The sequence below is a fragment of the Tribolium castaneum genome, chromosome 10, assembly GCF_031307605.1.
Source record: "Tribolium castaneum strain GA2 chromosome 10, icTriCast1.1, whole genome shotgun sequence".
Lineage (NCBI taxonomy): Eukaryota > Metazoa > Arthropoda > Insecta > Coleoptera > Tenebrionidae > Tribolium > Tribolium castaneum.
The window spans coordinates 6,748,031-6,774,138 of record NC_087403.1 but is presented as its reverse complement, the minus strand read 5'-3'; the positions used below and the strand labels follow the sequence as shown (position 1 = coordinate 6,774,138).

At 37.7% G+C, this 26,108-nt stretch overlaps 5 protein-coding genes and 1 long non-coding RNA gene across 10 annotated transcripts; 3 read left to right on the top strand and 3 right to left on the bottom strand.

Annotated features, from left to right (window-relative positions):
* Window positions 1–94: 94 nt before the first annotated feature.
* RpS6 (Ribosomal protein S6) lies at window positions 95–1,561 on the top strand. Its single transcript, NM_001172390.1, has 5 exons — window positions 95–148; window positions 349–553; window positions 602–747; window positions 934–1,137; window positions 1,331–1,561. Exons 1-5 carry the CDS (start codon window positions 143–145, stop codon window positions 1,514–1,516), a joined length of 747 nt encoding a protein of 248 aa, NP_001165861.1. The 5' UTR covers window positions 95–142; the 3' UTR covers window positions 1,517–1,561.
* A 1,485-nt stretch (window positions 1,562–3,046) lies between these two features.
* On the top strand, window positions 3,047–6,537 carry Csk (C-terminal Src kinase). 2 transcript variants are annotated; one of them, XM_963386.5, is made up of 9 exons: window positions 3,047–3,179; window positions 3,475–3,542; window positions 3,600–3,746; window positions 4,120–4,298; window positions 4,345–4,678; window positions 4,731–5,210; window positions 5,257–5,343; window positions 5,744–5,836; window positions 5,885–6,537. In XM_963386.5, the coding sequence occupies exons 2-9, from the start codon at window positions 3,513–3,515 to the stop codon at window positions 5,966–5,968; spliced, it is 1,434 nt and encodes a 477-aa protein (XP_968479.1). In that variant the 5' UTR covers window positions 3,047–3,179; window positions 3,475–3,512; the 3' UTR covers window positions 5,969–6,537. The 2 variants fall into 2 exon arrangements, with proteins under 2 accessions (XP_968479.1, XP_008199356.1); XM_008201134.3 differs by having other exon boundaries at window positions 3,585–3,746.
* A 36-nt stretch (window positions 6,538–6,573) lies between these two features.
* On the bottom strand, window positions 6,574–7,332 carry LOC656154 (zinc finger protein 706). Its single transcript, XM_961253.4, has 3 exons — window positions 7,190–7,332; window positions 6,938–7,134; window positions 6,574–6,890 (listed from the first exon to the last, which is right to left on the bottom strand). The coding sequence occupies exons 2-3, from the start codon at window positions 7,079–7,081 to the stop codon at window positions 6,801–6,803; spliced, it is 234 nt and encodes a 77-aa protein (XP_966346.1). The 5' UTR covers window positions 7,082–7,134; window positions 7,190–7,332; the 3' UTR covers window positions 6,574–6,800.
* A 4,548-nt stretch (window positions 7,333–11,880) lies between these two features.
* Window positions 11,881–22,017, bottom strand: exp (expansion). 4 transcript variants are annotated; one of them, XM_008201135.3, is made up of 11 exons: window positions 21,899–22,017; window positions 21,490–21,594; window positions 17,317–17,470; window positions 15,094–15,251; window positions 13,953–14,025; window positions 13,739–13,900; window positions 13,495–13,693; window positions 13,152–13,390; window positions 12,713–12,806; window positions 12,459–12,665; window positions 11,881–12,412 (listed from the first exon to the last, which is right to left on the bottom strand). In XM_008201135.3, exons 2-11 carry the CDS (start codon window positions 21,552–21,554, stop codon window positions 12,300–12,302), a joined length of 1,464 nt encoding a protein of 487 aa, XP_008199357.1. In that variant the 5' UTR covers window positions 21,555–21,594; window positions 21,899–22,017; the 3' UTR covers window positions 11,881–12,299. The 4 variants fall into 4 exon arrangements, with proteins under 4 accessions (XP_008199357.1, XP_064215385.1, XP_064215384.1 ...); XM_064359315.1 differs by having other exon boundaries at window positions 21,860–22,011; XM_064359314.1 differs by having other exon boundaries at window positions 21,490–21,610; window positions 21,860–22,009.
* On the top strand, window positions 19,058–19,463 carry LOC107398063 (uncharacterized). The gene is made up of 2 exons (XR_001575033.2): window positions 19,058–19,189; window positions 19,241–19,463. It is a non-coding gene; the product is annotated as an uncharacterized LOC107398063 (long non-coding RNA).
* A 174-nt stretch (window positions 22,018–22,191) lies between the features above and the next one.
* Gli (Gliotactin) lies at window positions 22,192–25,866 on the bottom strand. Its single transcript, XM_963611.5, has 9 exons — window positions 25,350–25,866; window positions 25,025–25,303; window positions 24,834–24,980; window positions 24,418–24,786; window positions 24,005–24,368; window positions 23,772–23,959; window positions 23,018–23,500; window positions 22,858–22,973; window positions 22,192–22,814 (listed from the first exon to the last, which is right to left on the bottom strand). Exons 1-9 carry the CDS (start codon window positions 25,650–25,652, stop codon window positions 22,523–22,525), a joined length of 2,541 nt encoding a protein of 846 aa, XP_968704.1. The 5' UTR covers window positions 25,653–25,866; the 3' UTR covers window positions 22,192–22,522.
* Between the last annotated feature and the right edge of the window lie 242 nt (window positions 25,867–26,108).

Genomic DNA, 26,108 nt, shown 5'->3' with positions numbered 1-26,108 from the left:
TATTGTATTTTGTACCCCTCTCTAGTTTAAAGTTGCGCACGCCTAGAATGAGTCTCAGTGCGTTTGCGCATTGTCCTCTCCCAATCACTTCATCTTTGTTTATTTCTTTCTCGCTTCGGGTGTGCAGATATATGGAAGCATCATGAAGGTGAGTTTACGGAAAAAGCTCAAATTTGTTCAATTTTTTGCAAAAATATGAACACTGATCCCTTGCGGGATGAATAAGAGGCCATCTCCGGTTAAATTGTCTCTTGGCAACTGGACGATGGTCGAGATAATCGTCGCTATTTGCGTGTTGCTACACGTAGCCTGACCTAACCTCTATCATGTAGCAATTTGTTTTTGCAGCTGAACGTGTCCTATCCTGCGACAGGATGTCAGAAGCTGTTCGAAGTCGTCGACGAACACAAAATCCGTATTTTCTATGAAAAGCGGATGGGACAGGAAGTCGAGGCTGACCCCTTGGGAGACGAATGGAAGGGCTACGTTCTTAGAATATCGGGCGGGAACGACAAGCAAGGGTTCCCGATGAAGCAGGGTGTTCTCACGAACAGTGAGTGGCTCCGCAAGTGGTTGATTTTGTTTAAAGTTGTGTTTTAAGGCCGCGTTCGCCTTCTCCTCTCAAAGGGCCACTCCTGCTACAGACCCCGGCGTGACGGTGAAAGGAAACGCAAGTCAGTTAGAGGGTGCATCGTCGACGGCAACTTGAGTGTGCTTGCCCTCGTTATCGTGCGTAAAGGCGAACAGGTGCGTTGGTTTTCGAGCAGCTTGCAGTTTACAAACACCCAATTGTGCAAAGTTGTGTGTGACTTGAAACTGCTAGAGCATTGTAGTCACTTACCACACGCCAATTTCGTCAAATTGGCGTGGAATTGTCACTCGCACATTTTTTTTTCTACGGCTAGTTGGACATTGTCATTGACTATGTTACAGGAAATCCCTGGATTGACTGACACCACAGTCCCGCGGCGTTTGGGACCCAAAAGAGCATCAAATATTAGAAAACTTTTCAATTTGAGCAAAGAAGACGACGTCCGTCAGTATGTGGTGAAGCGCCCCTTGCCCCAGAAAGAGGGCAAGAAGCAGCGCTTCAAGGCACCCAAAATCCAGCGCTTGATCACACCAGTTGTCTTGCAGGTAATTTAGTGACATCGCAAAATCCACACTCAGGCAGTTTCTTAGTGTTTTGCCAAACTAAAGAAGCGTTCATGTGTGTGGTACACCAATTTTGTGATATCACTCCGACAGTAGGTTTTTATTGTCAATGATGTTGCAAATACAGTTTTTGTTTTTTTTAAGTGAATTTGTTGTAATTTGTTTTGTTCTCCAGCGCAAGCGTCATAGGCTGGCTCTGAAGAAGAAGCGTTGCTTGAGGCGCAAGGAGCAGTCAGACAATTACGCTAAATTATTAGCCCAGCGTAAGAAGGAATCAAAGGCCAAGAAGGAAGAAATGAAGAGGCGCAGATCTGCCAGTCTTCGCGACAGCAAATCTAGCAGTCACAGTGCGCAAAAATAAAGTTTTATAAATGACTTTTCAGGAATAAAATTGGTTGACGCTAAATTGTGTTTTTTTCTCATTTTTTGACAGATTGACGCAAGTTCTAGAGCTGATTAAACGACTCTTGTTTAATCAGTGTGATAACCTTGCAAGAAAATCATAGTTTCTTACCCTAAGGTAATTCACAGGTGAATTACTTTTCTACTGAACTATAACATTTGTCCCAGTGTTTAATGGTGAGTTGGTTTTATTTTATTAGTATCTTAAGTCACGAAATGATGAATTCATGTTTTTGTCTTCTTTTCCCGACTGAATATTTTGATGTCAAAAAATTACTGAGTAGTTGTTTTCGTAAATCACACCAAATGTTATTTAATTGGTATTACAGTTTGTTTTCTTTTTCAGGCTGTTGTGGCAGTTGGGATTTATTCAGGTAATTTTACTTTCATGTATTTTTTTGTAATTTCATTCAATGATGATTTATTTTTTGTCTTCTTTTCCCGACTGAGAACCTTGATGTTACAAAATGTACTGAAAATGTTTTTGACTCACATTTAATGCTTTATCAATCCGCTTGTATCTGAAATGTTTTTGTTTGTTTCAGGTACTTCCCCGGTGATACATAAATTACAATGTATTCCTGGTGTAGTAATTTTAATATAATAAAGTCACAACAAATATTAAGCTCGTTTTTTATTTTACCACCCTTAAAAAAATAAAAAAAATATATTTATACTGTTCAGTATTTCCTGGCATTGCCATCATGTGAAAACAAATACTATACATATTTTTTCTCTTCTCAAACATTATTTTTTATCAGTAAAAAAAGATCATAAAGTGTATGTGTACTGTTTAAAATACAGTGGAACTTGGTTATAACTAAAAAAATTGAAAGACCCATTTTAAGTCCTATATTATAGTAACAAATTGGTTCGGTTTTAACGAACACTCGCTTTTGACATTTTTTAGACAAAAAAGATTGTACGACTCGGTTGTAACTTATAGCGTACGCACGTGCACTTTTGTTTCATTCTAGGAAACATTAAGCATTTCCGATATTGTAGAAAGATCCCAAAAGTGATACATATTTTAAAAACAGCTAAATTGTTAAAGGCAAACAAAAATAGGTAAGTAAACAAAATATTTGCACTATTATTTTACGTATACTTATGTAAATAATTAATTATCTATTTTTCTAAAAAAAATACATAAATATTTTGTTTTCTTTATCAATTTCAAACATTAAAACTTATTTAACTTAAAATTATCCTATTAGGCGACGATCGGTTGTAATATAACGAACAAACTCTGAAGTTTTTTGGGTTCGTTATAACCGAGTTCTACTGTATTTAGCTCAGCAAATAGCTGTAATAATACTTATGGCGTTTTATAGCAGTATGTCTTTCTAAGAAAATCTTATTTAAATACCTAGCAATTAGATTATTTTACTTAGAAAAGACCTTTCCATTCGAATTCTCTGAGCGGTGTATAGTTTGTTGCCTATGCGCCACTTTCTCTTCGATGGGCCCTGCTTTATCGACATTTTCCAAACCAAAATGGCTGTTGTTGGTTAGAGATTGACATTTTAATGTATGTTTTTGAAATTTAAACCCAGTTTGCTCATAAAAAATAAATCAGCGATGCTTCCAAACGCTCCAGTCGAAGTGTTTTAAAAAACTTGGTGAGTTTCTGGAGTGGCTTGTTGTTTAGTTCGGTGAATTTGGTAAAAATGCAACTTAATGGGTCAGTGATTTATATTAATACATTTGGCAATATTTTGGCAAAATTTTGGTTTGTGTTGAATTGCGAAGGGCGTTAGCGAACCGGCTGCGTCTTTTGCGCAGTGAAACCCAAAATTTCGTGGCCAAATTGCAAATTTTGATAGAAATGTATTATTCATTTCCGTTATTTATTATCACCGAAATAAAATGAGCGTGAAGGGGCTAGGAAAGTGGCTATTAATGCTTTCGTTTCAGTGAGTATGTGTTGAGTCGAAGTGGTTGATTCTTGAGTGATGACCAGCCAAAACTCGCCATTTCCTCAGGTGCGTCATTTAAACCCATCGCGTATTGAATACGTAAATCAGGTTGGGTCGTTGCAGAGGTATCAGCACATTTTCGACTACAGTCAACAAACGGACGGTCAATGGGACCCCATGACCACCTCACACCCACCCACAGTTCCTGCCAGGGGCATCAAGAGGAGCACCCCTAGCGAAGCGTTCCGTCCACATGATGACCCTTCCTGGGTGAGTGGACCGCTAGTTCCCACACTTTCAGGCCAGGTTCCCATCATTCAGCCCGAGAAAGTTGACGCGGTTTTGCGGCGATTTTCAAACTGATGCGCAAATCCGACAGACCGTCGCATTGTTGAGGACAGTGTCTATCGTAAATAACACAGGGAAATTAACATGACATAACGCAGCCTTGAAATCATTATGTCATTACAATTCCATATTATTACGCTCAACTTATTAATTACTCCGCTAATTTGAATAAAATTCTAAAGTGCGCCCGATTTTACAGTTTTAATTTGATGCAGTAGTCGCTTCATTCTAATTTATTCAAATGAATTCGCGACGAGTCATTTATTCGTGATGGAAGAGCGAAGTATTTTTTCAGATGGCGTCCCAAGAAGTGGCGTCACAAATGGACAACAGTATCAAGCACGAATGTCTGAGATCCCCGAATAACATGAACATTAGTTCAGATTGCAACAATTTCAAAAATGTGCGCCATGACGTCAACGTTAACCATGTCCCCAGTTTAATGCGACCGAATTCGAAATTCAGTACAACACCGTAAGTTCGTCCGTACATGCTTTCCCCCCAATAACACTTGCCACAGGAGTTGGTTTCACGGCAACATTTCGCGCGAGAACGCCGAAAATTTGCTGTCAGCGCGCACCGATGGGCTGTTTCTCGTGCGGGAATCAACGAATTTCCCGGGCGATTACACTCTGTGTGTCTGCTACGACAACAAAGTCGAGCATTACAGAGTGAAGTCGAACGGAGGTAAATTAACAATCGACGACGAGGAGTTTTTTGATAATCTCGAAGACATGATCGAACATTACAAAAACGACGCCGACGGTCTCTGTACGAAGTTAGTGAAAGCGTTGTGCAACGAAAAGTCGAAGGAAAACGACGACTTGTGCGTCATCTCTGAACAGGAGCTCGAGGTAAGTCCGTCCAATGACTGGGCGCGGTTTCGGTCACGTGTCTCTCTTGAAGATCTGCGAGCCAATCGGCAAGGGCGAGTTTTGCGAGGTGATGCTGGGTAAGTGGAAGAAGAACAAGGTGGCGGTGAAGGTGCTGAAGGACTCGAGCGAGGCAGAGGCAATTTTAATGAAATCGCTCCACCACGAGAATTTGGTTAATTTGTTAGGCATTGTGCGGAAGAAAGATCAGATTTATTTGGTGACGGAGTATATGAGTAAAGGCAGTCTAGTTGATTATTTGCGGTCGAGGGGGCGTTTGCACGTCACGAAGAAGGACCAGATCAACTTTGCGTTTGACACAAGCTCGGGTATGGAGTATTTGGAGAAAATGCATGTGGTGCACAGGGATTTAGCTGCGAGGAATGTTCTCATCGCCGAAAACGGCGTAGCGAAAGTGTCCGATTTTGGGTTGGCGCGGAATGAGATGAATCCCATGTCGGAGTCGGCGAAGTTGCCGATCAAATGGACGGCTCCCGAGGCTTTGAAGCGAAATGTAAAACACTATTCTGGTCATTTCGCCGTACATTTTCTGCTTTCAGATATTTTCGAACAAGTCGGACATGTGGAGCTTCGGGATTCTCTTATGGGAGATTTACTCCTTCGGTAGAGTTCCGTACCCGAGAATAGTAAGTCACTCTTCTGTTTTCATTTATTTTTGATGGAAAACAATGCTTAAGTTAAAAAACATATAGAAGATTCAAATGAATTATTTTACATAAATTAAACATACATGTTGAAAGAAAAGACATGAAAACAAAGAAATAAGATAAGAACAAAATCCCACCCAATAAACAAAATATATAATAAATATAAATATATAACAGAGCCCGTGCTCTTCGTAAATAAGTAATTTTTGGTTTATAATGAATAAAATTGACCTTTTTTTGAGCGTAAAATTGTCCTTTGTGTTTCTTTTATTTTCAACAAAATTATAGTTATGTATATTGATACCGTTAATATTAAAAATATTTAGCGATTAGCGACCGCTTAGTTAAATAACGAAATAATTGTAAATTACTATTTCAGCCTCTTGCGGACGTGGTGAAGCACGTGGAGAAGGGATACAAGATGGAGGCTCCGGAAGGCTGTCCGTCGGAAGTTTACGAAATTATGAGACAGGTAATTTTGCCGTCTTATGGTTTATATGAATAAAATTGATTGTTCAAGGCGTGGGATCTGAATCCGGACAAAAGACCGACGTTTCAAGACGTGAAGGCGAAACTTGCACAATTGAAGCAACAGACTTCCTGATTTAGCTCTAGTGTATATTATAGATAGATGTATGCGTGTGAGTGGATGTGAATGCACTTTGTGTGATCCATAATGTAATTTCACTTTTATTGCAATTATTATTCTAATCATTACTTTAGATTTTTTATTTTAACTGTACAATTATTTCTCTGAATGTGGTGTGTCTGACTAGAAAATTGTTGATTTATTTCCGTACTCTTTTTGTACACAGTTGATATTTATTTTCTCAAATCATGTAAATTTGACGTACTTAAATTGAATAGTGTTCAAGTCAGCGGAATCAAAAGTAACGTCGATTTGTTTTGCTTTGTTTAGGTGTAAGCGTACTCTGATCGGTCAAGTCCAAATGTAATTATTTTGTAAATGTTTTTGTTTTATAACTTTTCTAAATTGAAAATATATTATTTTTACGTTATTGTTTAGTTTTTAACAATTGGAGACTATCTTTGTAGTTTAGCGTTGGCTAAAAAGGCTCAGATTTTTTTGTAAATTTCCGAACGATTTATGTGTAAGTTACAATGAGATGCATACGACAACAATCATTAAATAAAAAGTGATTAAGAATTGAACGACTTTTTCATTGGGGTGGCAGTAAAGAAGGCGGGTTGGTCAAACATGTTTATTAGTACAAATGTAGGAATAAAAAATCACAAACCATCTGAATAACACAACATTGCCGTAGTCAATAAATACAAATTAAGATTCAACTATGAACAACTTCAAAGATAGCCAAATGAATGAAATGAAAGGAAGAGTAACTCAAGAACCATAACAACAAAAAGTGTCCCTCTAACAGTGAAACACAGATGGTGTTAAACGCGAATTGAAATTTTCATACATCTTTCAATTCTGCAGGCACTTCACTCTTGGGATGCTTATTCTCAAAGTGTTGTTTGTAAGTTTTGGGGTCAGGCATTTGGGCCTGAAATCACACTGCAATCGAGGGAAAAAACGGGGCTATTTCCTTACCTTACAAACGGTACAAACGTACACTAAAGCCTTCTGGGCCGCCTTCTTCTGGTCAGTAGCACTGTGGCCTTGCTGCTTTTTGGCCTTAGCAGCCTTTTCCTGTGCTTTGGCTTGTGATTGCAACTTCTGCTGTCCTCTTGCCATTGTTTAATAATAGAAGTAATAGAACATTCACCTCTGAGATAAAAGTTGATGCTCTGTGAAAGGATTCTAAGTACAGTTATTCTGTATGAGGGAAATATGACTACTAACCTAAAAGTGGAAATGTGGTGATCAAACTGCCGACTAGTGCCAACGAAACTTAACTTTATTCGCAATATTGCTCACATATATGGAGAATTACTTCAAGTTTTCTTCAAATTGCTGGGAATATCTTCCGGAACTTTTTTATTTTCGAATTGACAGCTGCAATGCAGCGTCAACTTGATTCGGGACGAAAGGGAAGTAAGTATCGAAGTTCGCGAAAATCGATGTTTTTTTTCAACATCGAAAAATACATCGAAATTTAATGTTTATACGAAATAAAGCTGTTTTTACATTCAACCTTGTAAAAAAAATTACATAAACAAAAATTAGAAATATTACGTTACATCTTAAATTTAAAACAAGATTTTTAAACATAATTTTACGCATGTGGAATGCAACCAGCAATACACAAAACGAATCAATATTGATAATAAATTAATAATAATTAGTTTTATTTATTAATGAGATAATAAATTGCTGCAAGTTAAAAAAACAAAAAACTTGTCTAATTTTTTGATTACAACTTTGCTTTTAAGTTTTTTGAGGTAAGTACTTGAAAAAATTACAAGTGGGTGGATTTTTAAGTTCCAGTCGCTTTAATTTTTTGAGAAACAAATTTTAGGCAAAGCATTTTGCAAATTTATTTAGCAGTATTTACTATTTGTAACTAAATCAACGAAGAAACCAATTTAGTATGTTTCATTTCATGTTTTTTGATTAGTCCAAAAATAAATTAAAAAAAACTAATAACCTAATCGATGTATATACAAATAATTGACACATTTTTGTGAATACGGCTTATTTATCTTTTTAGGTTTATTTGAGCAGAATTTAGAAGGGCGAGCGCATGCCAGTAGGTACTCTAATCTTTTTTTTTTTTTTTTTTGATTAATTTTGTCTGAAATAATTTAATTTTTTTGTCTATAAATCCAAAAACAAAAAAAAATATTTTAAAAATTTATTTATTTTAATTATTATACATGTAATTATTAATTTCTTTATACCGACAGCGTTGATTTCAATTAGTTGTGTAAAAATCTTACTTTTAAGACTCTTAGTTTTTGTGTAACAAATTAAAAAAAAGTGTCAAAAAATTTTTTCCAAAAATTAAATCGACCATTTTATTCGCACCTAAGGCGAAATCCCGTTCTGTGAGAAAAACCAGCCCTACAACCAGTTCTAACTACACTGGTGTCTCATTTGTCCCAGAAATGAGTAAATGACCAATAAAAATTTAAAGATCACCTCCTACTTGTTTATCTGGTGCACAAAAAACTGCTAGACGATTGAAGCGTTTGTCATTGGATATGGGAGGGATATTGCACTCCCAACTGTAAAACAGACCAATCACAAGGCGATTAGAACTGAGCAATAAACTGTTGTTTGATTATTTTGTAAATGTCGGCTAATGTAACTAAGGGCACAGCACGGGTAGTGGGGTAACTAGAGCAGCAAGCAAAATTTAACTTCCTTTATACTATATTTGATTAGATAATAATAAATAGATAAAATTAATATAACAATAATAATATTAATAATAATAATAAACATTACAAATGAATTAATAAAAAAATAGATACGTTGTTTCTAAATATTTTGCCTGGATCTTAGTCCTTCTTGAATTTGTAGCAACGGCGGAAGCTGCAGCGGGCCTTCCTCTGTTGTTTTTGCTCGTCGATGGCAAGCTGAAACTGGACGAAATCATCCAAAAGGACCATGAAGTCCGCAGTTCTGTTGTACACATCTTCGCGAATAAACTTCTCATTGTAGAATCGATGAAAAGCAGCAACGGCACAAGCTTCTCTCAGATCGTGGTCCTTTTTACATACCTGGTAGATTTTCGAATTTGCAACAGCGAGGCTGAGGAGCTTGTAAGCGCCTTCCTCTCTGGAAAAAAATTGAAAATTGTAATAAAAGCTTTTGCATTTTTGACTTACTTACTTTAAAAGCACCATCAGACGATTACGGATTATTCTGGACTCGCTGACAAAATATTTAGAAAACAACAACCCCATCACAAAATTATTAACAACGCTCGAACAACGACTCTATGCAAACTGTAACTCACACGCCTTGTGGAAGGCTTTTATTGATAAGTTATGAAAAGCATTTAATCGAAGCAAATGCCAATGATTATTCCAGGAAGATAGGTAATGAGTAAGAACCATATAAATTTTTTGAATGTTTGAATTTTGGGCTCTACATTTTTTCTGTTATTTTTTTTAATTTGGGCACTCGTCGGTTCCGATAGTATAATCTCGGCGACGCCTATTTAGGCGACGCTTATTTAGGCGTCCCTTATTTAGGCGACGCTTATTTACCCAAAAAATCACTATGTCTGTAGATAACTGCGAATTCTTGCGATAATTTATAATTGCCATAATCATCATTCGAAGCTGAAAAATTTTGCAGATTTTTGCACGCTGAATGCACTGATAATTTGTTTTATATCTGCATTGCTAATGCCAAAGTCATTAGATTATTATCAGAGGAGGCACCCTTAGATCAACCTTGTTTACTGTAATAAGTTTTTTAAATAATATAAATAGATTGGTATCAGATGATTTTTAGTCCAATTATGTGTACTACCACGTTACTTTATACGTTATTTATTAAACAAAGTTGATAAAATCCCCAAAAAGGTTCAAAAATTTACAGATTACAAAAATTTTATTTCTCTGCAACTTTTTTTAATTACAGCTTAGACTGAATCTAATATTAATGTTTTTGGCAAATCAATTTGCTTCTCCTACACTAGCCGTTACTAGATAATCCTTTAACACGTTGTTTTTTGGATTATATTAAAAAATATATTTATTTCCAAATTTTGATTCCAAACCGTAAACTTAGTTTGTTTGTCTGAAAAGCTCTATTAAGAAGTTATTAACTCAAAAACCTTAAGGTCTATTGTCCATTTTGTAAAAACGTGCTTATATTTTAAAGAAGTACCTAAAATTGTCAAATTTTATATAATTTACCGCATGATGGTGAAAATCTCAACGCACAATTTCGTAAACTTGTAATTTAAGTAGCTTTTTTTGTCTTTTTTTTTTAATCTATTACTGCTGTTAGATGCGTTCTGGTTTGCTTTTTAAGTGAACCAAATTTCAAAATTGTTGGTTGAATAGTTAATTTACGAGAAGGACATATATTTAAAAAAACACGGTTTTTAGAATTGTTGATCGACCAAGAAAAAGCCAAATTAAACGAGGCTTACCAAGGGTTGAGAACAGATTTATTATTACGAACTGTTATAATAAGATGTCTTAAGCAAGTCTTCCAAACTCATTATTTTTTCTCTGTTTTGTTTGTTATACTAACTCTTGTACAAAAGTATTATGTTTTTAAAAATGCAATAAAAAGCATAATTTTGGTCTCACTGCAAGATTTACTAAATACTGCATGAAATAAATATAGAATAGGTAAAGTTTTTGCAGTTTAATAATATTAATATTAAAAATAAATAAATAAATAAATAAAAACTATAATTATTACTAATTAGTTTGCAAACTTGAGTTAAAATCTTTTCCCGTACCGATCATTCTACATCGAACCAAGCAAGTGAACAACATGAATAAAATAGAACATATCTGTATTTATGTTCCAATATAAAAAAATTACGAAAATATAGGAGCCAGTGTCTTTGATTTTCAACGTTTTATTTGAATGATTAAAATTTTGTGGGAAAAAATTCGTGGTTTTCGAGAACAATGTTTTTTTTAAACGACAAGTACGAGAATGGGGCCTTGGTCACCTAAAAGCATTAAACTAATTTTGTATTTCTATAAGGGCCTGTTTATAAAAAGATCCAAACATTGTTAAAAGTTTAATGAACCAACCAAATTGCTTCAATTTTGTCACGTGATCAGTTAATCACGCATTTGTGGATTGAATGAATGAATTAATTCTATAAACCGAGCTTAATTGTAATATCAATATAATAATAATATAATTTATTTACGAAATAAATTTTAATTCTAATTTGTAAAATCAGTGTCGGATAGGCTTGACAAATTAATTGAATAATAATATTATTTTAATAATAATTTTTATATTACAATAATTCTTTATCAATATTAGAAAAAAGTCTGCTGTGTACTTGGCAATATCGAAAAATTATGCTCTAATGCAATAGCAGGTATAATTTGAAACCAGTGTTTTTTACATAATTATTTTTATATAATTTTTCGACATTGACCAAAGTGGTTGTATCCATGGATGTAATTATTCGAGTAATTCGTAATTTGGCAAATTTTTTGGAAATAAAACCATCTATGGATACAACCACTTCGGCCCAGTTCGAAAAATCTTCGTAGCGCGCTCGGAACACAACTTTCATAATTTATTTAAAAAAAATAGTGGTTTAAAAGCAATATTAAATCAGAACTCATTTTTAGAAAATAATCTTTTACCAAAAAAATGCAGTAGTAGGGTGTCATTTAAAATATATTTTTGGTAATAACTCGGAAACTAAAAAGAATTTTGAAAAAAATATTCTTGGAGATTGATTACATTTTTAAGGTTCTTGTCTTGATGATGTACTGATTAGTTTTTTCGTAAAATATTGTTTAGGCACAAACGCTTTTGCCTGTCTCTGTATAAGGTGATGCATATTTACGATTTTAATTACGTCATAGATTTGGGGAAAATTGAGAGAAGGTCTGGACGTTTATTAAATTGGATTAAGAGAGGGCCACTTCTTGAGTACATCCATCACCGTTTATTGCAGTAATTACAAAAACATACAATATACAATTTATAAGTTTACTTTACAAAAACGTATCCTATCAACATAGCATATATCTATCTATATATTATAATAACATGACTATGACGTATATAATCACATCCTGATTTAATATCCGTTGTTATAATACTATAGGTACATTTATTTACTGAGTATTTGACAGAACACTAAAATTTCACTAAATTAAATTAAATATTCTGTAAATAATATGTTACAAAGCCGTTTACAAGTATAAAATAGCACTCATAGTATAAATTTGCTGTAAAAAGTCTATAAACAGTAGTGGCAGTATCGAATAGACATAGTGGTGTTAAATAATGAAATTTACAAAGTCTTTCAATTGGAAAATGTCCAGTTATGTACACAATATTAGTCCCATTCTCCGATATACATGGTACGCGACTGACTTGGAATATACGCCCTCGTGGGTATGGGTAACCGTCCGTAAATTTGGTTGTAGGGCGACTCGACTACATCCGAGTCTACGGACAAAAATTAGCCAATTACCTCACCCAGCCTCACACTCACCGATTCCGCTCTCAAAACTCCTCGTATGCCACATTGAATGCTGGTGCATGTTATGATGCGAGTTGACGTGTTGCTGGTGCATCACAGGAAGGGGCGGCGGCGCCTGCTGACTTATCGAAAATCTCTTCGACGAAACGGACTCCTTCGCTTTCGACTTCGCCACAAAATTCGGAACACGGGCCCTTAATCCGCAGTAATAAGGGTCGTCTGGAAAGACACATGCAGTCCAAACAACCAACACGGTGCCAACATACCGTATTTTTTGCTGTCTTTCGACTTCTCCTTCCCCCGAGAGGACGGGAACGGCTTCAGACGGCTGTTGTCGTGCTCGTGGTCGTCATAATCGGGCTGCACAAAAAATTTCAAACTGAAACTTTCTCCCAGAAGAAAGGATCATGCACATACGCTCGTTTCGTAATTGCGGCATTTTTAACAAATAATTAGATTGGTTAGTAGACCGTGAGCCGTTACAAAAAAATATTTAACGTGGGCTTTAAATTTCTAATTGCGACAAATACGGTGAAAATTTGGCGCGTGTGACGTATTTGTGGCGGTTGGTGGGCAATAATTAAGCCTGATAGCATCTCTGCGGTAACGGTCATGATGTAGATTCTATTACGGCTTAGAAATTTATGTGTTTATTATGATTGTAGGCGTGCAAAGCTTGTTGGTGGAAAATAAACAAAGACAGACCTTAGGTATGTCATGGGGATACATATTCTCGCGGGGTGGTAGTTTAGGTGGTTTCTCGCTCCGCCGTTGTGCGTGCTGTTGGCTCTGCAAAAGGAGTTGTTCTCTAGTGGCTGCCACACTACCCGCCCCCGCGAAACCTGAACTACCCGACGATCCGCTACCGTTACCTGCAACGCTATAGGGATCTTCATCTGGAATTGGAATGCGTGGTCTGTTCTTGATGTCCATTACCCGTTGGACTGAAATTAAACACACACACACGTCATAATCCGCCTGAGAATCCTCCAAAAGCGGCTTTTTGGCCGTGCAAGCAATCGAACGGATTATTCAAGCGGAGGCGTACCTGGAGGAAGTTTCGACTTTAGCATGTCCATGGCGACGACGTTTATAATGAGCACCCAAATAGGGCACTCCAGCAACTCCGGCTCCGATTTTACAAAAGCTATCGCACTCAAACACTGACATTCTAATCTTCGCCGGTCGGGATAAGCACGCCGTAGTTCACGATTTACGTTTGACTGGAATTTTTTCATATCGAACAGCTGAAATTACAGGTTACTTACACGAAACAACAGACAGGACTTTACCTTTACGGGCTTTTCCGGCTCTAGCGCACAATTAGGTAATTTCAAAATTTCATTCCCTATCGCGTTCTCGTCGTCTTGGCCCGTATTTTTTATGTAAACGTTACACTTTGATACCCGTTTTATTAGAATATTGCCCGCGTCGTCCATTTTTATTTTCACTCCCTGAAAAACCACCCATACAATTAACATTTACGCAAAAACGGCAAATACGTACATGTCCTATGTGTCTTTTGAATTCCTCCGTCTTCTGGTCTCGCATTGGGTTGTCAAAGCCGCACAAACCAATCCTAGAAAAGTGCAAGCCAGTCTTTATTTTTTCAGGCCTTTGCCATCACGGGAAGCCACGATTTAAACAATTTTGCAATTAAACTGATCAGAAAAAATTAGAGATATTAATTTCAAAGAACATCTGTAGAAGCTTGAAGTTATACCCATTTTGTATCACTCTTGTCGCTAATTTTTTCAATTAGTTAATTTCTACGTTTTCAAAATTCAGAAGCTGAAAATTCTTTAGGACGCTGTTTGCACAGATGCCTTTTTTCATTCTTTTTTAAAAAGTGAAACGGGACGCGCAATTAAATTTTGGAGCTTTTGGCGTGTGATTGATTAATTTACGATTGGTTGTTTACGAATTCTTATTTTTCGAAATTTTCCAATCAGCATGCGCGGTGACCGGTCGATTAATTTTGATCGAATATCCGGTTACGGCGAACAATTCCAGTTGTTTTAGCTGTGAAAAGGTCAGAGTAAAAACTATTATTCAATTTGGAGATATTAGGAATTATTTAATGTTTGTGGTATTTGGCGTTTGCCGTAGCAATTTATTCTTATTATATAGGCAAGATTTAGTAAAAATATCTGCGTTGCCCAGACTAGACGACCTTGTGTAATTGCAAAGGCGTCTTTGGCCAGCGAACTCAGTTGGTTTATCCTAAAATAACATTGCTTGACAAATTGGAATTTTTTCGTTTTCTGTAAAAACGCCGCGCTGCTGCGGCCAAATAAAGGAATAATCACGACATTTATTAATTAACATTTATTAATTAATTGATCGCTTGACGACAGTCGCAAAGTGCGAAGAATGCCTGCCATGGTGACTACCGTTACTTATTTAATATACATGGAGTGTGAAGACGTAAACAATGTGATATATAATACTTTCAATAATTATAACTGCATTAAATGAAGGTCACCCGGTTTAATTACCCAAAATCGAAAAGCAAATTTTTACGGATTTTCTAGCGCAGTTCCAGCATGATTAGAAAGGTTCTGGCGCACTTATTACATATGTAACAACTGTTTTGCAATAACGTTCGCCCTCTCAGTTCCGTTTACTTGGAAAATCACACACTTACCGAAAACCATCAAACCCGTCATCGGACCCATTTACTGTCAAAACCGGGGCTCTGGCGTACGCCTTAGCCACCCTCCGGTTTCGCTCTAAAACAATCACTTTGGCCCAAATCTCGTCATCTATCTGTGTCCACTTATCGAGCACTTCTTGGATGTGGTCCTGAAAAAATCATGCATTCGTATCACAAAGCTAATGTAATCTACTTAAGAGTAAAAGTTTGATCAAATTGGAAAGGGATATAGTTCAATAAATTGTTGCACAAGTTAAATAAAGTTATACAACGGTGTCCTACTTTGAGGTTGGCGATAATTTATTATTTATTAAAATGACTATGGCTGCATTAAATTAGTGGAACAAAATTTTTATTATTACGTCCACCTCTCTCGCAACTGAACAAGTCAAACACTTGTGGTTTTACCACATTTACTTAAGAAAATTAAAATGCAGTAAAACAATAATAAGACTAGTGAAAGTGCAGAGAAACGGAGTTTATTCAAATTTGAGTAAAATATCACACATGAAACTTGTTTAGAAAAATCGAAATATCGCCTAAACTTTAACTTTTAACCTACTGGGACTATTTGTGTGTTATGTTTTATCCCATTGTGAGCTGTTCAAAGAAATATAAAAACCTCTAACACACCCAATCGCTATTAGAAAACGGTTCTAGATGGTTACCTCGACCTTGTTACAATATAGCAGATCCAAAAATGAGTGAAACGCAGTTCTCTACAGCTTAAAAAATCTCTGCGGTTGAGCACTTGAGCTGGTAGTTTCTCAAAATCGGGCGATTTTAGTCAATAAATTGTCACACTCCTTTAAATAATGGGTGTGTCATGAAGGACGCAGAATGAAATGTCTTTCAGTTCGCTTAAAATGGCACAGACGCCGATGGATGCAGGATCTGCAGACGGTGTAACGTGTCATTGCATCAGGACATTTGGAAATGTGATGCAAATGTTCCAAATAGTATATTCACAGATCATTGTGCAATATTCGCGCATAATAAAATTAGGCAAAATTCACATGGGACTGGAGATTAGACGCCAGTCAAACAGAAACCACTGCTGACATGGAATTATCAGACGTATTTGTCGTACGGACAAAGGTATGCTGGAAAATATTTGAACGTGAATGTATAGTTTGTACAAGGACGTTACAGTAACGGCTAAAATGCCGTAAGGTGTAATAACGTTGGTTACGTAGCATAGCAACACTAAGCAATCTGTTGCACGTTAAGGACCCTATGTAATTACCTTATTAACTGTATCTCGCGTAAAAACTATCAGCAGATAATTTAATTCCACACGCTTCATCCTGACGCCTCACCGCTGCTTACCATCAAATATTAATGCTAAACAACCAGTTTGTCTAATTGCAAAATGTCATTAGATCGTCTCAGTCAAACATTCGTAGAATTTCAGAGAAAGTTGACATTTAAAATCCTTGCAAGTTAATGTTTAATAAATTTCCAAATTTTTTCCAAAACATCGATTGGATTCAGTTGTGCTGTTTTAACCCAGCTGAGTGAGACGTCAAGGGAGATCGCTTCGGCCATTTGAATGAATATCTTAGAGAATCAAAATATTTGTTTTAAATAATACGACGGCCTGTGAAAGTTGTTTGGCCGGTCGTCAGGGTCTCCGCAAATGTCAAGATCGCTGTCCAGCTTGTACAAGCAAGAACATATACTAAATTTATAATGAGAGCACCATAGAATTTGGGAATAGACATGTGGGGAAAAAATTACGAACCGTGGATTTTTTCCAATAAAAAATCACACTACTTGATCAGTTAAGTGTGTAGCTTTCTACTTACACTATAATGTACCTAATACGCACGCCCACTATTTGTTTTACATACAGAGTTAACTGTTGTCGCATTTTATAGCTCGTGCGTTTGGACATTCCGCCTATTAAGTACAGGGTGATTCAGCTAAGATGACGAACCTGACCGGTTCTCGAAAGCAACCAAATTACGCTACGAGGAAGAAAAACACCCTTAAAATTTTTCAAATTAATTATTCGTCCTTTGTCCGACATGAAGAGCATTTCCATTTTAATTTTTTAACAAAGATGTGCTGAGAAGCGCTCATAATTGCTAAATGTTCTCAAAGAAGGCGTTCAAAAATCCATTAATTTTATCAAGCCCCACAATAATTGGCTATTATAAAATGTGCGCGAGTTCAACAAACTCAAAAAAGCTGGACGTTTCGGCTTCTTACCTTGTAAAGCTTGTCTTTTTGGTACCAAACGTCTTCCTCGTCTTCCGGGGGCTGGAAAGTGGAGTCCATGTGCAAATCATCTCGCGATCTTGAAAGAATCCGGCGACGAGAAACCATTTCAGGCGTTTCAGGCAGTGGCAGAGCTAAAGTTAGTCTGCAAAAAATTGGTTCGTGTTTAAATTGCGCTAAACCTAAATTTGATTAGCACTACACGCCGCGTTATTTCCGCCATGAACTGGACCAAATTGCGTTAGGATGAACTGTGCAAAAGTCGTGCGCGTTTTTGCAGCGTAAATCAAACAATTTGAGTGAAATTCGGTTTTGCGAAGTGAAATTGTTAGCACCTGGTGTAATGTTCTCTACGAAATTTTACACGACGGAAATGCTACGGTGAAAAAGGTACACATGACACAGACAAATAATCCTCAAGTTCTTGGAAGCGCGGCCCGTTTACAAGCCGGTGGTGCCAACATTAAGACTGTTTAGCATTTCCATAAAAAACGGTATTGTTGCGCATTGTACGGTTTTCAAAGAAAGCCAAATTGCTGGAAACTTCGAGTTCTAGTTTGGTAAGTAGGATAGCATCACGCAAATTCGCCAAAATGTGCAAAAACACTGTTTTGCGCCGTGTAAGAATGTGAACATGAGATATATCATGTGGAGTAATTTAGAACGGTGAAAGTGGTCCAGCGTATACTTCACTGGCTTACAAAAGTGGTTCTTAACTCAGCTGTGATCCAATATCAATCGAATGGCAACATATTGTACGGAATAATTGGCGAGGATCAATCGATACGCTCTGGCCGAATTTTAATCAGTGTATCACATGTTTGATGCCATAAGTTGAAAGTATGAGATAGACATCACAATATATTGTATATTTCTTGACGAGAGAGTTGGTGAAACGAGTGAAACTTCAGCTAGCCTTGTTAGATATATAGTGGAACAGACAAGTTACGCTCTATACAAATGTTCCCGCATAATGCTGTTAATTTAACGGCGAATTGTATTTCTCATTTAGTAACCATCATGGGTACCAAATCATTTTCACATTGATTGTGTCTGAGATGTTCCGTCGTACATGAAACACAGCATGTATGGTGCGACCAAATGACTTTATTCGATTTGGGCCTCGACACGACGTTTTCCAATTACTAGGCTAAGGATGCTGCTGCCTCATGTTTATACACAAAACGTCACTATTTTGAAACATCCGCCTGTTTTTGTGGCGTTTGGACGCAGTTTCGACCGAAAACGGCGGAGACTTCAACGTGCGACGAGGCGAGGAACCCAATATTGTCCCAATAATTGGTGCTAAACGACGAATTCCTGTGCCACCCAAAGTTCATATAACTATGATTCACAAGTCATATTTAAAATTCAATAAGTGCCTCCGAATAACATTTCTTTGGCGTATTCCTTGGCATTTGGATGAGTAACCCGAACCGAAACACTGTTAAACTGTAAAGTCTGCTAAGACAAGAAAGTGCCATATGATCTGTTGTACTTTCTGGTGTGATATCGTCGAGTCTGATGTTGCCAGCTCCAGAATTACTCACCAAAAACTAAGGGCGTGTACGGACAAGAAAGAGTAATCCAAAGAGAGGAGTAGGAACTAGAGAACCACTACACTAGCAAAATTCGCGAACTAAATCCATTTCGGGCACAAATCTTGTCACTCGCGACGAATTGAGTGCACAAAACCGTCGCGGTGCTACAGCACACATCTACCAAAGAATAGAATGAAGGAAACATTCGGTTTAGAGCGCGCTTTCGACAGCGGCGTGCGCACACTCGTCTGACGTTAAGCTCATTATGACGTCATAAGTAAGTGGGTTAGCCCCTATCTCTCCCTGCTCTAACTGTTCCCAAGGTAAGTGGCAATCAAGCTACTTTCTTTTTCCTCTTTATTAAATTTGTATAGACATCTCGCGGGCGATGCCAAAAGCAACACCCTGTAATCTAGCTGCATACCACTCGCACCGCAGGCTGGTATATCACCTTCGCATCTCTTATCTATCTGCCCGGATAGAGTCAGTTTTCTGTGGCCACAAGTGATACGCAATAATTAATATTTATTGGTGGCCAGCGAATATTTAATCTCTTCACACCCGACTTGTAAAAAAACAATAAATGATAAATCTCTGCACGTGTTTTTATGTTGAAAAATGCATGTAAGACGCGGTTAAAAATACCTGAGGTCAATGCTATGCACCTACCTACATAAAGAACTCAAGTACTTTTTTTGCATCATGATATATACAATATCTTCGAAACGAGTTTTCGATTAGGACAAATTGACAAAGTGCATTGAGTATTTATGCGCGTTTTCGAGAAACGCCAGGCGAGAAAGGATGTAATTACAATTCTCAATTAATACGCCACTGATTTCATTTGATACCATAATCTTCTAGTTTCAGATTTAATCAAATTATTATTTAACACACGAGTACAGTGAGTAAATGAAATATTTACTAAAATAACATCTGCTTTTGTACAGAATTTGTCTGTGCAAATTTCGTTCTAATTACGACGAATAAAGAATGTAATCACAAAAAATGACTCGCTTTCTGAACAAGACTAGTTAACGAAGATATGTAGTGAAACTAATTTTGATACCTATTTCTATTCTACGTTTGAAGCGCTTGTGCTACATCGTTACATATTAATACCGAGGCACGCATTTCCATGACAGAAAAAATCTCGATGATGCATTTCGAACGTGAGCTCTAAGCCAATCTCAGGAACAAACGTACGATTTTTGCTTGAATTAACTGACGCCAGTGCTTAAACTAACAAATCGGAAATGAGAAAATTTATCTAAATTTATCTAAAATTAAAAATTGTCGAATTTTTATGTTCTGCAATTAAGATTTTGGTAGAAGTAATACAGCGAAACCTCCCTTAATGGGCACCTCTGAATAACGGACACCTCGCCACACCGGACAATTTAAGATTCCCCATCGGTGTCCGTTGTTGAGAGGTTTTACTGTAGCAACAATAACGCCAATACAGGTTTATTTAAGAGGGTGTCAACTGTCTCTAGGCAAAGCGGTTCTAAGCTAGTTAAACATTTTTCAAAAATGTTGTAAATAAAACCCAAAATTGGAATATTGCCTACTTATGAGTTTTCAGTTATTAAAGCTTCATACTTCCATAACTTGCCCCCCCTAAAAATAATGTAGCTGTTCGCTCAGATAATACATAATATACCAACTATTATTTTCCGTTACAAAATAAAAAAGTACATTAAGATACATTACTGACACGTCAAAAGTTTTATTTGTTACTTTTCGATTTTGATGTAAAATTCTGAATTTACAAAAAATAATTTCATGGTTTATTGACACGCTAACCGGGTAATCCATTAAAACAATGATTAAAAATATTCATGTTGCAGTTTCCCGTTAAATTTTTGAGCTGTGTTCAAACCACGGTGCTAATTGAATCGCTAAGACCAAGAAACTGTTTTTTATACCATTCAATTTTTAAAATTTTGATTGGATGATTTTAAAAATGAATAGCTAAGGTAAACTTTATGTGGAAACGTAAAGTCGTAATTATGTGTCGAGTTACTTAACTTGGTAATTTACCAAAAAAGCCTTCAAAAATTTCAATATTTATTAAAACGGCGTGCGTGTGTCTGGTTACAATAACATAAATTAGTACAGTTTGTCGGAATTGTTAATTAATGTTAATATTTCTAGGTCGTAAGGCTCCTATGATTTCTAACTGGACTTGCGACTGTTATGCGTGTACCTGTAATTAATGATGCGGTATTTATGTGGAGTCAAAAGAATTTGTTATTAATCCCAATTATATGTGAAGACACATATTTATATTTTGTGATTTGACGAAATTTTATCGCACTTATGCAATGGCATGCTAAAATGATCCAACATTCAAATCGATGAGTTGATCGTCTACCTTCACATTTAAATGTCGCGAGTGTGGAATTCAAGCCAATACACCTTAAATGAGTGTACTGTTTTTGCTAAAAACATCACAATGGATTTACTAATGCAAAATAACGAATATCGCAACAAAAATTATTTACTTAATTGATTGCCTAACGCGTGTTGCTTATACACACTTTCTGATTTTTCGGTGGCAATTTTCGAATACCATTCGTACGAGTCTTTTTTTATTTTATGTTATGTTAAAAAAATTTACCCTTTATTCTCCCTTTTTCTTTTGTGTTTGGCAGTCCCCTTGATAGTTTTGTACAAAGTAATCATCGTGAAAAAAATTCCTACACTTTCAGTAGTATATGGGCCCCTAAGCGACACAGCCACTTTTAAGGAAAAACGCCCAATTTTCAAGGGTTAACAGAAAAGCACAAAAAATCGTGAAAACACCCTCGATTATGTTAATCCTCTATTATTGTCGTTAACCGTGTAAAACAGGACTGTGAAGCCGTATTTATTTTTGTGCTCAAGTGGCCCATTAGAAAAACAGGGCAAAATTTTTGAAAAATGTTAAATTTAAAATATAGCTTAAAATCGGGGGTGTTTTCACGATTTTTTTGTGCTTTTCTGCTAACCCCTTGAAAGTCGGGTGTTTTTCCTTAAAAAACACTAACAAACAATTTTCACAAAAACATTTTCGTCACATTAAATAGTGTCATTACGGGAACGAACTCATTTCAATATCATATTAATATGTGCGGTGCCAGCGTTCGAGGAGTACCGCGTGCTCGCGCGAATGGTTTTACACTGAACAGACTTTAATATTATGTAGCGATGCTTTCATAACAACAAGAGGCATCATCGGCCAGTAGGTGCAACAGCCGATGAACTTGTATTTACCACATACATATTTTATAATATGTTTATTACATTACTTACCTGGCACCATTGGAAGAAAAACAAAGTATTATAAAACATTATAAAACTTTATTGAGACGAGATCTACAATTTTAGTTAGAAAATAAGCAAAATTTTATTGTGGCGTCCTGTTCCGATTCATTGTTCATTTATTGTTCTTTGGTACGGTTGTAAAAATGTTTGATTTTTATTTGCTTAAACATATTGCCTTACAAGTACTTATTAAGTTTAACTCTTTGCTATATAAAAATACGTATACATAAACCTTTAAGTGTCATTAACAGTATCATGGACGGAAGCTTAGTCTACTATATGTACCCATAAGTCTTTTATGAAAGAACACATGTGGTCATGAAACTGGACCTAGATGGCGCAAATGGTCAAACATCAGTCTGTGGCACCCCTTGCGCCAACTCTGCTTTGCTTTTGTGTCTGTGGGACAGCACCGGAGTGCCTTTCCTCGGATAATCTTCACTGGGACTACTGCTCACGAAGCCTTGGGCTTCTTTCAGTGACACGGCACTTTCACTTCGAAACGTGGAAGCACTGTTTGTTCGCGGCGGAACACTGATCGGTGTTCGCAGTTTTTCGGCGTAATCGTACGCGCTTGTAAGCCTCGTATTGTCAACTCCTTCGTCCGGGTCAGGATCGTAGATAAAACGATCGGATTGCCTTCAAACACAAGTTATTTTTTCTCAATAAATTGTCCACCCACCTTTTCGCGTTCCGCCAAAGCATACAGCACACCACAAGAAGCACGACCAGGAGGAGACACGCAGCAGACATGCTCCAGAAGGCGATCTGCAGCGGCGCTCGTGGTTCCCACCAATACTAAAAAATCACTCCAGTTTAAATTTTTCGAAATTTGTTTATACCTCAGTGGTGGGCGGATAGGTCGGGACAAGATGGCCCACAACTGTGGGCAAGTACTGCGACCAAAATGCCGACTCTGTCTGTCTGAAATTCCACCTAATTGACGAATTGTACGTCGTGTTTAAATTCAGATATTTGAGTTCCCCATGTCTGGCAACTTCGAAATGTATGCCCAGGATTTGGGTGTACGTTGGGTTGCCATATTTTGCGAAATTCGTGTAAGCTTGCATGAAAAAATGACTCATGTTTCTGTCGTTATTCGTCCATTGGGTCCGCGAGAAACCCTCAGGGAAAAACTCAGTGTCCATAAACGGGGCCCCGCAAAGCAAATAATGCTCAATGTCGTGAGGGACTTTTCGCCATTCCTCCAGTTTGAACGACTCAATTGTGGTGTTCAGGACATACATGTAGACTTCAACCCCTTGCTCCACCAGCAGCTTCACTATTTTGTCATTCGGAGCGGTGTAGAGAAAATCGGAGAGCATCTAAAGTTATTCTATTAAATGACCACCAAAATCTCCTTTAGGCGAAAAGAGGTGTACAGTCACGATCAAAAAGAATGACACCCCTACCGACTGCGCCAAATAGCAAAAGTACGACTAAAATCGTTTAGATCATAAATTTCAATACAAACTGTCCAGTTAGTTTATGAACTAGCTAAACGTACACATTAACCGTATCATATCGAATTTTTTTTAACGTGACTGTACTTTAAACCAAAGTCAAAAAACTCACAGTCATTGTTTCTATGATTACCTGTATATATTTATCGCGAATGTGTGTTTTGTTGTTAGGATCAGGCCAGTAGGTGTACATGTACTTGATGGCCTCATAGGTGCCGTTGGGATTTAACGTGTAATTGTAGCGAAGCACGAGTTCTTTGACTTTTTGGTCGAAAAACTCTTGGTCGATAATGAAATTGGGCTCGAGTGACTTATTCGAAGCTGAAACTTTTAATCAAATGACCGTCAACTAACAACGATACGTACTGATAAAAGTTGCAGCTTCCTGAAGGGTGACCCCCGACATATATTTCAAATAAGGGTTGAAGTGTTTTTTTCTGATCAAATCCTCGGGAGTTTCCTTAAGGAAATGCCAATCGCTCTCTTGCCATCCCTCATAGAAAGGCATTGAGACGTTCATTTCCATTACCGGTGCCCAAGGGAATAGGCCGACTTCAGGCGGGAACTCCGAGTTACCTATTTCGTAAAAACTCCGCCCTTGTTTGAGACAATTCATCAGCTTCCAGGACGACTCAATGCTGCAGCCTATGAGTTTGCCAAAAACGCGGCTAGTGTTTTGGGCCCGGTATTTGTCCACGATCAAGGTCCAGTCAGCTAAGGCGGAGCCGCTCTGGAATTGGAACGAAAAAGTTGGTTCCCAACTTTGGCGTGATAATTACTTGAGCTATGACTTTTGAGATCATGTCTTTCGTTTGGGGGGCTACCATGAGGAGGCCCGCGGAAGCGGCCCCAGCCCCTGGTCCGAATAACGTGATACTGTATCTATCACCATTGAAACTCTCCGCGTTTTCATAAATCCACTTCAAAGCCATGGCTTGGTCCAAAATTCCGTAGTTCCCCGGTGAATTGACATCGCCAGTGCTTATAAAACCCAACGCACCTAAACGGTAGTTAATCGTCACGACTATCACTTGGTAAAAAGTTGCCATGATGTGCCCTGGAAACGTATTAGAAGCGCCTCTGATAAAATCGCCACCGTGGATGTAGACCATTATTGGGAACCTCTTCCCAACCCCCTCTTCACTAGTCTAAAGGAAACCAATCAAACTAAATGGTAAAATGGAGTTAATACTACCGGCGGCTTGTAGACATTGAGGTACAGACAGTCCTCGTCCATGTCTCTTATACCTTTAGTCGCGCCCACGTAGCGAGCTGGTTGCGGGCACGCGGGTCCGAAGTCGACCGCTTGCAGCAACTGCCAGCCTTTGTGCCACCTCGGAGGCTGCAAAACAATGCGTCAAATGTTCCCCCAAAGTGCACCTATACCTTAAATCTTGCTTCGACAATCGGGGGTTCGGCGTAAGGAATGCCCAAGTAGACCTCAGTCATGCCATACTCGCGTTCTATGAACTCCGACCCGGGTCTGTAGAGCGATTCCGGGTCTGGATTATCGAACAAATACACCAGAAAACCCTGGACTTGTCCGTGCGTGGTCGTCACGAAAATATCCCTTTTTTTGTCCTTCGTCTGCGACCGGAACTTCCCTTGCAAGTCGGTCCGCCAACCGCCCAAAACCCCTGGCAGGATCGGTTCCCCATTCCCTTGCTATAAGCAACAAATGAGAGGGTGTTGGTCGTATTTTAGTGAATACTTGGTCGTAGAAGAAATGCTCGTCCTGGCCCTGGATTCGGGGGTCGCCAGGACGCCACCTGTTGTTGTAAAAATTGTTCTGTTGCCCGTAACGCCTCCCCTTGTAGACGTACGTCCTGTAATCCCTGTCACCTGGGTTCGGGATCTGGTACGGGTTGTTGTTGTACTGACTGAACTGATTTCGGTCATCGTACGAACCGTACACGTTTGGTCTGTATTGTCTGTTTTGTCCAAGAACAACACAAGTTAGCTCACTACACAAGAATATGAACAATTTGAACTTCAGGTGGGTGATAACCGCCATATTACCGCGGAATAACAACACTGAATACAGGTGGACGCAAAACACCTGAGTGACGTCACTTTAGCTTGGGTATGGCAAGATCATAATGTTCCGAGAAGCTTTTCACGACTTGTGACTGAAACTCTAACGAATTGTTCACTTAATAAGCGAGTTACTCATTAATAAGGACACGCCCGACTTTTGTTACTCATACCTACTCTCATTAGATATTATCTCGATAACAAAAGTTTCGACATATTTTTATCTATAACTGTGTATTTATGTCGCTCCTGATACGAAGTGTCAACAAAGAGCACGCTCTTTTCGCCAATTGTTGGTACTTTGTCGTAATAGAAGCTAATTAGGTCCGACTGTTTTGGAATGCATTGGAGAATCCAAGCCGAATGAAATTCCTTGATTTCTCTTTCGTGCAAACGATTGTTGGTTGCCTACGAGTGGTTTCGATCCTATTTGTGG

Excerpts from the sequence above, each read along its gene's own strand:
- LOC656154 (XM_961253.4), bottom strand. The coding sequence starts at position 7,081 with ATGGCAAGAGGACAGCAGAAGTTGCAATCACAAGCCAAAGCACAGGAA. Across the intron at positions 6,891-6,937 it reads ACGTTTGTACCGTTTGTAAG|GCCCAAATGCCTGACCCCAA; the intron begins GTAAGGAAATAG and ends GTGTGATTTCAG.
- exp (XM_008201135.3), bottom strand. The coding sequence starts at position 21,554 with ATGATTACTTTGTACAAAACTATCAAGGGGACTGCCAAACACAAAAGA. Across the intron at positions 13,391-13,494 it reads AAAGTCGAAACTTCCTCCAG|TCCAACGGGTAATGGACATC; the intron begins GTACGCCTCCGC and ends GTTTAATTTCAG. Across the intron at positions 12,413-12,458 it reads GAGTTTTGAGAGCGGAATCG|ACTCGGATGTAGTCGAGTCG; the intron begins GTGAGTGTGAGG and ends TTTTGTCCGTAG.
- Csk (XM_008201134.3), top strand. The coding sequence starts at position 3,513 with ATGACCAGCCAAAACTCGCCATTTCCTCAG. Across the intron at positions 4,679-4,730 it reads TCTCTGAACAGGAGCTCGAG|ATCTGCGAGCCAATCGGCAA; the intron begins GTAAGTCCGTCC and ends TCTCTCTTGAAG. Across the intron at positions 5,211-5,256 it reads CCGAGGCTTTGAAGCGAAAT|ATATTTTCGAACAAGTCGGA; the intron begins GTAAAACACTAT and ends TTCTGCTTTCAG.
- Gli (XM_963611.5), bottom strand. The coding sequence starts at position 25,652 with ATGGCGGTTATCACCCACCTGAAGTTCAAATTGTTCATATTCTTGTGT. Across the intron at positions 25,304-25,349 it reads AGCATTTCTTCTACGACCAA|CAAGGGAATGGGGAACCGAT; the intron begins GTATTCACTAAA and ends TGTTGCTTATAG. Across the intron at positions 23,501-23,771 it reads TTCGCGATAAATATATACAG|ATGCTCTCCGATTTTCTCTA; the intron begins GTAATCATAGAA and ends GAATAACTTTAG.
- RpS6 (NM_001172390.1), top strand. Across the intron at positions 554-601 it reads GCAGGGTGTTCTCACGAACA|GCCGCGTTCGCCTTCTCCTC; the intron begins GTGAGTGGCTCC and ends TTGTGTTTTAAG. Across the intron at positions 748-933 it reads TCGTGCGTAAAGGCGAACAG|GAAATCCCTGGATTGACTGA; the intron begins GTGCGTTGGTTT and ends ACTATGTTACAG.